This window comes from Micropterus salmoides, unplaced genomic scaffold (genome assembly GCF_014851395.1).
Source record: "Micropterus salmoides isolate LMB-PRFRI ecotype aquatic unplaced genomic scaffold, ASM1485139v1 Ms_hic_scaffold_7, whole genome shotgun sequence".
NCBI lineage: Eukaryota > Metazoa > Chordata > Actinopteri > Centrarchiformes > Centrarchidae > Micropterus > Micropterus salmoides.
This window is the reverse complement of record NW_024044459.1, coordinates 29,855,541-29,867,444: the sequence shown is the minus strand read 5'-3', so window position 1 is coordinate 29,867,444 and position 11,904 is coordinate 29,855,541. Positions and strand designations below refer to the sequence as shown.

Here is an 11,904-nt window from a genome sequence, read left to right as displayed (position 1 = left end):
TCTAAATAAGCAAATAAAAACCTGGAAATATTGTATATGTACGGGAAAGTAATTTAGTTTTGACGTTAAGATCAATAAAGTGCTGTAAAAAGTTGCTCTTCAGGTATAGTGCCACTGCACACCCATGCGCGCTGCACTCTAGGGTGCGTTTGATTCAGTGGGATGTTATGCAGGTTTTTGCTGTGCAGTTAACACTTATCTTTGCGAAGATGGCTTGCACAGATGCATAGCCGAGTTCAGAATAATTGAAAAGGCAAATTAGCTCCGTTATTTTGGAGTGTCACGCCATCCCGCAGGATGCAGTGACTGAGATGTAGCTACTACTAGCTTAACCAGCTTCCTGTACAGCTGAAAGTCAGCATCACCGCCACTCCTCCCAATAGGAAGTGCGCATCCCGGATAGCTAGCTGGCTAGCTGGACTCAGTGTCACGATGGCAGTTAACCTCAGCAAAAATGGTCCTGCATTAACAGCTGCATTTAAAGAAGTGGTAGATGAAAAATCCACTACCAACTGGTAAGGATCGGCATTTTTAAAACAGTGTTAACCTTATGGGAGGTATTATGTTAGCTGCAGTGTTGGCTAACCTTACGCCAGTCAAGTAAGTTAAGTCAACGTTAACCTAACGGTAACGATAAACTTGACAAACTAGATAAACCTGTGACTTAACGGTATTTTGTTAACCGCAGCAAACCATCTACTGAAATTGGCGGTAACGGTACAGATAAAGTCAGCTTTGTTTACATGCCGGTTTATTTAGCCTTCTCTCATGTAACATTATTGGCAGTCTGATGTGTATTGACGCTAAAGAGGAGCTAACTGAATGGCTAGTAACATTGTTAATTAGCTGGAAACACCGACCAGCTAACAGGCTAACCACTTAATCTCTAACATGTTGCATGTATTTTATTATTTGTTCAGCGTGACTGTGTTAAAATGGAATGAATACATTTCTAGCTAACTCAACCACTTCCTGGTAAGATATCAGAAGCTAAAAATGACCGATATGTGAAAGTCAAATCTAGGAACTTCCTCTGGGCGTTACCTAATGTTACAGAGGACCCTGCGCTCGCCTTGAGGTTAAAATGAAACCTGTTGATGACAGCTGCAGTGTTTAATGATGAGAGAAATTAATTAATCTTAAGGAGCAATTGCCCAGGGAGTCCTGCTGGCCCCATATTCAGCCTGAAAATGTCTCTCTTGTGAATGTTTTCCACTCTTCACTCAGTTCAAGGCAATTGGACATCCATCTCCTAGTAACACCACAACTTTGTTATTGTAATTATTACAATGCCTTTTGAAGTACTTCTGAAATGAAGCTGACAGGAAAATGTAAAGATAACTTACCTAACTCTGAAAATATGACCTAACCCGTGCTTAGAAGCATATGCCTTTTAAAGACCACTGAAACTGAGCTTGTGCTTCTATATTTAAATTTTTGCAAACAGTACTGGTCTGAAATTGACATCCCACATAGAGATTTAATTGTTTTTCTTTTTTTTATGTAAGGTGATTGCCATGTTAGTTACAATATTTCACATGACTAGATGACTGTAATACCAGAAACTCTTGTAAGTTTCTGTATGAGAGCAAGTCAAATTATGATTCTGCTGCGGTGCAGTACTGGTCTGAGGCAAAATCATAAAATCATCTGTGGTTTTTCTGTGAAATGGGGCCTAAAGCCTTAGGCCTAGATATTATTTACTCTTGTCTGTGTGCCATTAAACTAGGGGTGTAACTAACAAATATTTTTATTATGGAGTAATCTGCAGATTATTTACGCAATTTGTCGAATAGTTGCTGTGACTATAAAATGACACATTACACTGAAAAATGCCCTCCAGGGTTTCCCAGAGCCCACAGGGATGTCTTGCTTTGTCCAACCAACAGTCCAGAACCCCAAAGACTATACTATTGTACGCAACAAAGAAAAGCATTAAATCATTTGAGAAGCCTTTATGTGTGTCAGCATGATCTTTTGATTATTACTCTCCTACCATTATATAACCCGAAAAGGCTGTTTGGCCTCCCAAGACATCAAGAAGACGGACTGTATATTCACTTGAAGAGCACACAAGCAAAGAATTCGTCAAATCCCTCCATGCTAATGAAGATGACGGAGAAAAGATGAGAAATGTGCCTTTCTACAGGATATGGCCCAGTATTAACTAGGGACTCAGTTTGTGTAAGGCTGCTAATCCTTGGTTATTTTTATTGGGCATTTAATATCAAGCAAAAGTCAGTGAAATCTTTACTTGTACACGGGCATGCAACCTGTAAAAGTTAGTGACTTGGTTGAATTTAAAATAAGATTATGACTGCAGCGATACTCTGGTATGTTTACACTACCCTTCTTCCCCTGTGAAATGTTTCCTGTTGGAGTTGGGCTTAAGGGTGAAGGTTGCTTAAAATTGGTTTACAAAACATCCATTGTTTTGTTTATTATGAAATGGTGCACATCAGTGGCCAGAACAAACCCTTTTCTGTCTGTCGGTGGGAATTGTTTAGCTGGTATTTTAATATCCTTAATCTTGTGTTTTCCCCAGGGCCTTGTTCACCTATGAGGGAAACAGTAATGATATCCGCCTGGCAGAAAAGGGGGGTGAGTATATATTGTGAAAGTTTTTATGTTCTCAATGTGATATTAGCAAATGTGTGCAGGAATTTCATTGTCAGCTTACAGCTGCAGTACTAGAATATCTACACAAAAGGACTGCGTGCCTCTGCTTACTCACCCTATCATTTGTAAGGGGGAAAATGTCTGCAGTTACACAACCAACCACAGTAACCATTTGACTTTTCCACAATGTTTATGTATCAGATGGAGGACTGGAAGAGCTGGTTGAAGAACTGAACAGTGGAAAAGTGATGTATGCCTTCTGCCGAGTACAGGATCCAAATTCTGGTCTGCCTAAATATGTCCTCATCAACTGGGTTTGTGCTACACTTAACTATTGCACATTTGGTTTTGTTTTTGTCCTCTTTGTAGTGGCCTTCCTTGAATATGTAGAATAATTCTTTGTGTTTTTCAGACTGGAGAAGGAGTAAAGGACGCCAGGAAGGGAATATGTGCAAATCATGTCAGCGCCATGGCCAATTTTCTTAAGGTAACAATGCACTGATTTTTAAGTCTTGTTTAAATATGCATTAGAATTTCTACTACAGTCTGTTTACAGAGAAGGTTATTTGTGTGGTAATGATTGCTTTGAGCAGAACAAATAATCATTAAGCAAGAAAATGAAAAAGAATACTATACGCATTGTTGGGATATTGCTTTTGTTTGGATTGGTTTCAGTGTCATTCATATCATATCAGCTAACAGCCACGTAAACAAACTACTGGATGGTGCATGCATAATCCAAGGTAAAAACTATTGTTTCTCTATTTCTCTGAACATTGAAAAGGAACACTTTTATTTCATGCTGTTTCAGGGGGCCCATGTCACAGTAAACGCCAGAGCAGATGAGGACGTGGAACCTGAGGTGATCATGCAAAAGGTGGCCAAAGCTTCAGGAGCGAACTACAGCTTCCACAAAGAACCTTCCAGCCGATTCCAGGACAGCGGCCCACAGGGTCCCGTGGTATGCAGCGCATGTTATTCCTGCCTCATGCCCTTCTGTTTGCTTATGTGTTATGCTAGAAAGATAAGCAAAGGGCTAGATCTTGACTAAGCGCCTTAATATTGAAACATTGATACATTTGAAATGTTTGTGTGGGGAGTTTCTCTCTTTGTTATGGCTGTCCATTCACACTAAGCCAGTATCTGTACAACCAAATCAGAAAAGTTGAAAAATTCTGTCCTATATCAACCGAAGTACACAGAATTTAGTCTCTTTTTCATGCTCTGAGAGAAAGAGACTGCTATCATATCTGAAAGATAGTTGTTAAGGAACAAAACAACTTGTACTATATGATACACATGTTCATTTTAACTGAGTAAATGGTGTGAAGAGTGTACATTTTTAATCATTTAATGACTGAAAAACAAAGAAAAGAGATGGATTTGGTTAAATAAATGATGCGAAAAAATAGTTGTGGTATAGAGGTGGGCAATGTTTCAGGGTATTTCTGTGATTAAAAAAATTCTTGACAAAATACTGAGAATATTTTTTGGTTTAGAACTCACAATAACTGTTAGGATCTCCTCATTCTCCACCGGGTGCTCCTGCTTGAAGAGGTGAAATAAGTTTGTTGTATTGGCTTGTACCTCTGATCTTTTATAACTTATCCACTTCCACAGTACTGCAGTTGCTCCTCTTTTTGGATCCAAGTGTAAGGGAAATGAGAAGAGCAAAGAGCTGGTAGCAATGTTACTGTCGCTTGTTACTGCAGTGCGTAACAGCATTATCACGATGTAATTTTTTGTCATAAAAATTATACACATTATATTGTGAATGATATGATATGGCACACACCTATTCTGGCAGTTGGATCACTCTGTATATTTTTTTACTTCTTATTAAGTAAAATGTTTACACAGTCATTAAATAGTCTTTTCCTTCATGTAGGGCTCGGTGTACCAGAAGACCAACGCTGTGTCGGAAATCAGAAAGACCAACAAAGACAACTTCTGGGCTCAGGCAGAGGTAGACTCCTGAATTTGCGTTAAGCTAACGCCAACTTCAACTTCACCTCTGAGACAGCTGAGTGTGAAGAACACCGTTAAGCTTCTCTTAAAAAACACTCCCTTAAAGATTTGTTATTTTTATGCTAGATGTTTTTGACTCATTGAAATTGCACTCCCTAAAATATTGAGTTTGCAGTTTTGAAACATTTGACAGTTATTGCATTTCTCATAAAATCCAATATATAAAAATACAAGGCAGGCAGGTTTTCTTGCATCACGAATGTAACGATAGTCAGCGAAATTGTTGTAACTTTATCCTTTTGTTTGCAATGTTTGGTTCATCACCATACTTTTCACAGGTGCACCCAGAAAGTGGTGCTCACTGTCTTGCAGCTTTCTTATATATGCTATTGTGAAATCAAGCTTTTTAATGACTATAATATTTACAAAATGCCAAAGCAACACTGACCTTGCCAGTATGTTTGGCTTTTTAGAAAGAAGAGGAGAAACGTCGCCAGGAGGAAAGGCGCAAGGCAGAGGAGGATCGCCAGCAGCTGGAGAGAGACAGGAAAGACAGAGAGGCCAAGGAGGCAGCGCAGAGGGACAAAAGGGACAAGGAGAGGGCCACTCAAATTGAGCAGAACAAGTAGGTAGCAACTGAAGGAAATGCTGGTTAAGGCCTGTTTGCAGAGGCACCTATTAAAAGGTTCAAATTACATTTCTAAACCGCCATTTGTTTAATAGGAAGTATCAGCAGCAACAGGACTCTGGGAGTAAAGAGCAGGAGAAACAACGCTGGGTGAGTGACTCGCTGTCCCATTGTGTGACAGGGTTGAATAAATGGTTGGGGCTGTGAAGTAGCCTGGCGGAGGTGATGTGAATATGGATTGGTGTGAAGTTTACATTCATGTTTAGTGTCTGCGATCGTGTTTATGGTTAAATACAATTAGGTAGTGCACACGTGTTGTAAACGCTCATAGACAGGAAGGTAGCTAATGTCAGCAGAGCCAACATTAATATTGACATCATCAGGAGGAGCAGGAGGAGGACCAGGCAGTCCAGAAGAAAGCAGTCAAGAGAGGTGAATCTGTGGAAAAGGCCAACGTGAGTTCCCCTACCCGAAAGTGCTCTTCTCTGGTCAAACTACTTCCCTTTTTCTCGCCTATCTCAACAAAAGCGTTTGTCTCTTTCAGATGTGAGCTATTCGAAGCTTGATGTAACACACCTCTCTTTCAGTCCTTACTGCATGATCTGTACTTTCTCTGTGATCATTTACAGAAATCAGACATCTGTCTGTTCTGTAGTTGTTCTCTCAGCAACACCTGCCACTACATTATAAATAACCTCTGCCTCTCTGATGCTTATTGTGCCTGTTATTCGTTTTCTTTTCTTTTTTCTAGGAGGCAGCTTCTCTCATCTCTCAGCGTGCTGTAAACCCCAGAGAGATGTTCAAGCAGAGAGAGAGGGGAATAACTCCCAGTGACTCAGACCCCCCCTCTGCTGCCCCTGCTAGCCCTCAGCCAGGTATTGCCCCTGCACACACCGTGACCTCTCCATTTAAAATCTGTTTGCTTTAAATGTCAGTGCCCCTCCCGCATTACTGCAAAGCTCTTAGTCTGTCTCTCAGGTAGTGCTTTAACTTTCCATCAGACTGTCTAGTGGTCTAATTGTCATACTTAACACTGTGTCTCCATCCTGGTGTCTCCTCTTCTTCTGCTCAGCCTGTCTGCACTCTGTTTTCTCTCCATTTTTGCCATGTTTTGGGGGTTCCATGTGTGTCTCTGCTCAGGGCGCCTGCAAAGCCCTTTTCTGTCTAAGCCAGTGTATGAAAGTGAGCGAGCCAGCTCACCTCAGCGCCAAGCTTCTCCTGTGCCAGCAGGCTCCGCCTCTCCTGTCCGTGCCACAGGTGTGAGCTTACACACACACACACACACACACACACACACACACACACACACACAATACATCTATACAAACGTAATGGTTGACAGTATAAAACTTAACTGCATGCTTCATTTCTCATTGTTGTTTCTCTGTGTCATCATCTTAATATTCCCTATAGGCATACTTACGAGGGTCATACTTCCGTTCAGTGTTCCAGTGCTCCTTTTCCTGAGAGATTATTGTTTTGTAGCTCCACAAGTGAAACGTGCCAAGAATGCCCTTATGTCTGGTGGTGGTTTTCAGCCTGTGTGGACTTGTGAATGTGTTCCTCTGTGTACATGCATGTCTGTGTTTGTGTTTTGGGTGATAAGAGCCAGATGTGGTTGATGGACAGTCCAGGTGTGAGTATGATGAGGAGGAGGCGGCGACCCCCCAGGAGCAGATGAAAGGTGGGGCCCATTTCACACAACACCGGCCTCTGTGTTAACCCAGCTTCCCAACCCTCCCATCTGCCTCTTAGACAAATGCTGTTGTAATTTGTTAAAAGCACACATTATTCCCTCCAGCCAGAATGGGCTGTCAGGATGACCTGCTGCCACCTGCTGGTAGATATGCAGATCAGACACAGTCATTCTCATAGGAACTCTCTTTTCAGAGGAATCACCAGCTGCCAACTCCCATGTCCAAGAGGCCGTTTATGAAGAGCCCGCTCAGGTAGTTGTTTACTTATCTTTACCAGGAAATGCTGACACTGTTTTTTTCCATCATATAAAAAATTCCAAAACACAACTTAACCTTATTCCTCTCCCAGGTGGAGGAGAATAACTATGAGGTGACTGCTGAGGAGACCTCAGACAGAGGCGTCTGTGCCAGAGCCTTATATGATTATCAGGCTGGTGAGGGTTTTTTTTTTTTTATTATTATCACTACACCACAACAGCAAATGGACTGATGTTTAGTCAGTGAAATAACAAGTGTTAAAGAGCAACTTAACACCTTGTTTTAGCGTATATTTGCCCCCCCCCCCCCTTTTGTGAATTAAAAAAATCATTCAAACCCAGACTGACAACCTACATATCTGCTGCTTTTTAACATCTGCAGCAGCGGGTAACAGCTTGCCTGGCCAGCAACAGGGAAAGCAGTGACAGCGGAGCTAGGCTTCAGCAGATGCAGCAGAGGCGGTGGAGAGTGACAGAAAAGGGGATGTGAATGAGTTCCCCAACACTGTAACACTTATCAACACTGTAAAACTAGAAGTTGCAGTGCTATATTTGGAGGTGTAGGGGACAGAATAGTTATGTTTTCAACGGAAAAAAGGCAAATAACGTCTGTAACAGTGAACATTGGGGCGGCATGGTGATGCAGTGGTTAGCACTGTCGCATCACCTTGGTTGTTACAGGCCTTTCTGTGTTGAGTTTGCATGTTCTCCCGTGTCTGCACGGGTTCTCTCTGGGTGCTCTCACTTCCTCCCACCCTCCAAAGACATGCAGGATAGGTTAATTGGTGACTCTAAATTAGGGCTGTAACTAACTATAGATTATTTGAACGATTCATCGATGCGTCGTTTAAGAAGTACTTACTTACTTTTTTTCACACTACACAACTTGCCGTCTTGTGACGGGAGTCTTGAAGTCGTTGTAGCGTTCACCCTACGTGACTGATTGGTGACAGGAGTTCACACAAACTCTACGCTCTGTCACCCGACGCTGGTCTCCAAACCACGTTTTGTCAAGAAAACGCACGTGAAACGGGAAATGAGCGATCCTGCACACGAAACAGCTGTTTGTTATTGTAAAGATAGCAATTAAAAAGACAAAGAATCTGGGTGAAAGGATGGATTAGCACACGCAGGTAGCAGGAAACATCTGAGCTACAGGGGAGTTAAAAGGTGCAGCTCCCCGACACGCAGTTAACTCTTGACTGTGAGGTTACAACTCACGGCCCGAAAAGGAGAACAACAACGTACATTTTGAGGACTGCGGCTTACTTTGGCTAGCCTTCAACTCAACAATCAGTCATGATTTCATTTAAATGCTAAAGTTACTGTCTGTGGTCTGCTGGCAGAACACCGTCTGCTTTCTGATCTGGGTTTGTTTTACGGTGGACGGACGGTAACGTTACAGAGTTGTTGTTTTCTTTTAGCTTGACATAATCCCATACTTTGGACACTTTCTTCTTTGTCCCTCGCTATTTTCTGTCACTTCCTCTACTTTGCAAACAGCTCCATTATAATCACGTCGTGTTCACAGCGTAAGCGCGATGTGAAACAGTGTGCTGTACTATATACTATGTTCTATGGATTTAACAAAGCATTTTATTAATCGATGAATCGTTTCAGCCCTACTCTAAATTGTCCTTAGGTGTGAGTGTGACTGGTTGTTTGTCTATGTGTGGCCCTGCAATGGACTGGCGACCTGTTCAGGGTGTACCCCACCTTTTGCCCGATGTCAGCTGTGACCCAGTACACAGGATAAGCGGTTGCAGTGTAGTTATTATAGTTTGATGAACTTTTGCTTAAAGTAGGTGTTGAGAAAATGTTGCTGATGTTCATGAGACATTGCTGTCCTCCTCCTTCAGCCGACGACACAGAGATCTCATTCGATCCCGACGATATCATCACGGGGATCGAGATGATCGACGAGGGCTGGTGGCGAGGCTACAGCCCAGACGGCCATTTTGGAATGTTCCCTGCCAATTACGTGGAACTAATCTAGCACCCCCACCCCCAAATGATCACACTGGCAGCCCCACAGGACCTCTGCAGTAAAACAACACACAGCAAAGTTACTCCTCGCACACAAGTGAGCTGATCAGGCTGAAACGGAGCACATGCTCCTCCCCATCATGGACCAATGAACGGATGGTAATGCTGGGCCAGAAGCTTTTGAAGTATTTCCTCATTTCAAGGAAGCAATTCCAATAAATTGTTGATGTTGTAAGCAACCGATGGCATAGTTTAGGGATTTGTGAAGACCCATAGGTCATCCAGAACTCCCTTCCACTCCCCCAAATACATCTCTTACCTATAAATGTGATGCAGTACAATAGCAGCCTTTTGTTAAGTCTTAAAATCAATTGTGAGCATTAAAAGCACTTCTAGTTAGCATTCCTTACAGTGACTTCAGTTCTATTTCAGGTATAATTTTGTTGTTACTTGTAGCAAATGCTCCTGTACATTTCAGGAAGGGGTGGCGGGGGAAAAAAAAAAAAAAAAAATCAAAGATGGCGGTACAGTATAATCTTTTGCCTTGTTTTTGCCTTTCTTTACCGTCAGACTGAATTTTCTTTTTTTTTTTTTTATGTGATTGAACTTACATCCTGTGTGACTTTCAAACCATGTTTTAGTACTGATCTGACTGGTAGTTAAAGTGAATATTTAAAACAAACAAACAGACGATGCTTGCTGTGCTCTGGGTGGTCGATGTTAGTGGGGAATGCATAAAACGGTTCCCTTTAACTCACTTTATAATGGTTGTCTTCATTTCAAGTCCTTCGTCATCTGAACCAGATTATTTCAACATATTTAACTTTTCAGGGACAAGTTGAAGAGAAGAAAGCATAAGTCGGCATTATTTTTCTTTTTTCTTTGGATCTCGCTGGTCTGAGGTTGATTTTGAGTGTACAACAGATCTCTAATAAGTAATATGGGGTGTTATGGTGCCATAATGAGGAGCAGTGATTGGTGACATTTTAATTGAACATTTAAACAGTTTGACATCAGAATTTATGCCAAGTTCGCTGTTTTTATAAAATAACAAAATGATTGCTCTTTGAAGCTTTTAGGTCAGTCGACAAATGAGTTGGTCATGAATAGGAATAGGGCATCGTGTATCCATTGCATTCTTCATGTTTATTTTTTCCAGATTCTATTGTAATGCACAGACATTCTTCATAATAAAATAAATAAACAACCTGTGTTGTCATACCGTCTCTCAAATCGGCAGAGCATAGTAAACGTTCAGAAAAGCATTGAAATAACATAGAAAACCTTCAGGGATTTTCAGAGGTCTAACAGGAACTCAGACGTATACACACAGTCAGTATGTGCTCTACTATCAGTTTCCTGGAATGAGGCAACAGCTGGGGAATTCACCTCTTTCGTGTTTCATTTTCACATGAAAAATCAGATTTTACTTCTCCCACATCCTTCAGTTAAATCTTGGTTCAGTGAATGATGTGACTTGCAAATGTAAATTTATGAAATGCTTCTTTGACTAAAAATTGGATTGCAAATACATATATTTAAAGTCTGTCTACCTCCAGTTTCCTTATGATCCCATGTCAGGCGAGTCATCGGAGATGTTAAGCTTCATTTCAGCTGTGTATGTCACATATTGCAAATCTCTTACTGTGCAAGTCACACATTTCTGATGAATATTGCTCAAGAAGAAACAGTGGCCTCACGGTTTCCAGTAATGTTTTGCTAAGATCCTCCAACAATTAAATGCCGACTTATTAATTAGAGTACCTTTTAATGGTCTGCTTCCATTAAATGCTTTCCAAGTATTCAGTTTTAGCCTGTATCAAACCTTGAATGGAAATAATATTAGTATATTAATATTCGCTTGTCACTAAATGAATCAACCTGTTATCTGGGTTTTTACAAATAAACATTCAGTTTCAGGACAATTTCCTCTTACACCTAAATCAACTAGAAACTATAAAAAGAAATCAACTCCCACTAATAAAGTTTTACACCCCCGCTTTTAATGATTGTAGATAAAGTTAATATGCTTGTTACGCTTGAACAACGGTGCGTCTTTACACCCATATTTCTGGAAAACCTCATTCTGTAACAGCAAATGACAGTTTCTTGCCATGACTGGAATCTTGATGTGCCAGTTATATGCTTGCAGATTGTTCCCAGGATAGTGACTCACCTCAGACAGGAAATCTTTTCTGTGTTGGATTCACAATATCTTCTCCACACGTTCTCATTTACATTGTGCTGTCCTCACCTCAACCTTGTATGTTTATGTCAGTGAAAGTCTGAAATGAATAGTCTGGGGATTTTCTCAATCTAACAACCCATGTTTTTGCTCATCGACTCCACTTTTGTTGTCGGCTGCATGAGATAGAAAAGAGTTCTGCAAAACATATTGTCAGAATTAAATGGAATAAAAATGACTTTCCTATAAAGCTTCATGTGTGACATTAACTACGAATATGTTCTCATAGAAATTCTAATCTCACCACACACCGACCACCTCTCTGCAAGTTATTTTTTTATTTCTGCATTTCTCACTCTTGCATAAACAAATAGTGAATCTCATATCTAATCTAGATCAAATGTTTTATTTCTCCTCTAAATAGCGGTAACTTACACTTAATATCTGTTTTAAGATCTAATTTCTGACTGAGTCAATTCGTTGATATGGAGCTGCATTAACATGAGTAGTTCAACATCATATTTCTTCCATTTTCTTGCAGAGAGCCTTGTTGATCATCTCGAT

At 40.9% G+C, this 11,904-nt stretch overlaps 1 protein-coding gene across 2 annotated transcripts; it reads left to right on the top strand.

The window, feature by feature from the left end:
* Positions 1–328: 328 nt before the first annotated feature.
* dbnlb (drebrin-like b) lies at positions 329–10,364 on the top strand. Of its 2 annotated transcripts, XM_038704697.1 has the most exons (15): positions 331–515; positions 2,546–2,601; positions 2,821–2,933; positions 3,032–3,106; positions 3,431–3,580; positions 4,508–4,585; positions 5,061–5,212; positions 5,311–5,365; positions 5,599–5,670; positions 5,967–6,090; positions 6,356–6,472; positions 6,822–6,899; positions 7,106–7,164; positions 7,262–7,346; positions 9,029–10,364. In XM_038704697.1, the coding sequence occupies exons 1-15, from the start codon at positions 433–435 to the stop codon at positions 9,163–9,165; spliced, it is 1,434 nt and encodes a 477-aa protein (XP_038560625.1). In that variant the 5' UTR covers positions 331–432; the 3' UTR covers positions 9,166–10,364. The 2 variants fall into 2 exon arrangements, with proteins under 2 accessions (XP_038560626.1, XP_038560625.1); XM_038704698.1 differs by lacking the exon at positions 6,356–6,472 and having other exon boundaries at positions 329–515.
* The last annotated feature ends 1,540 nt before the right edge of the window (positions 10,365–11,904 follow it).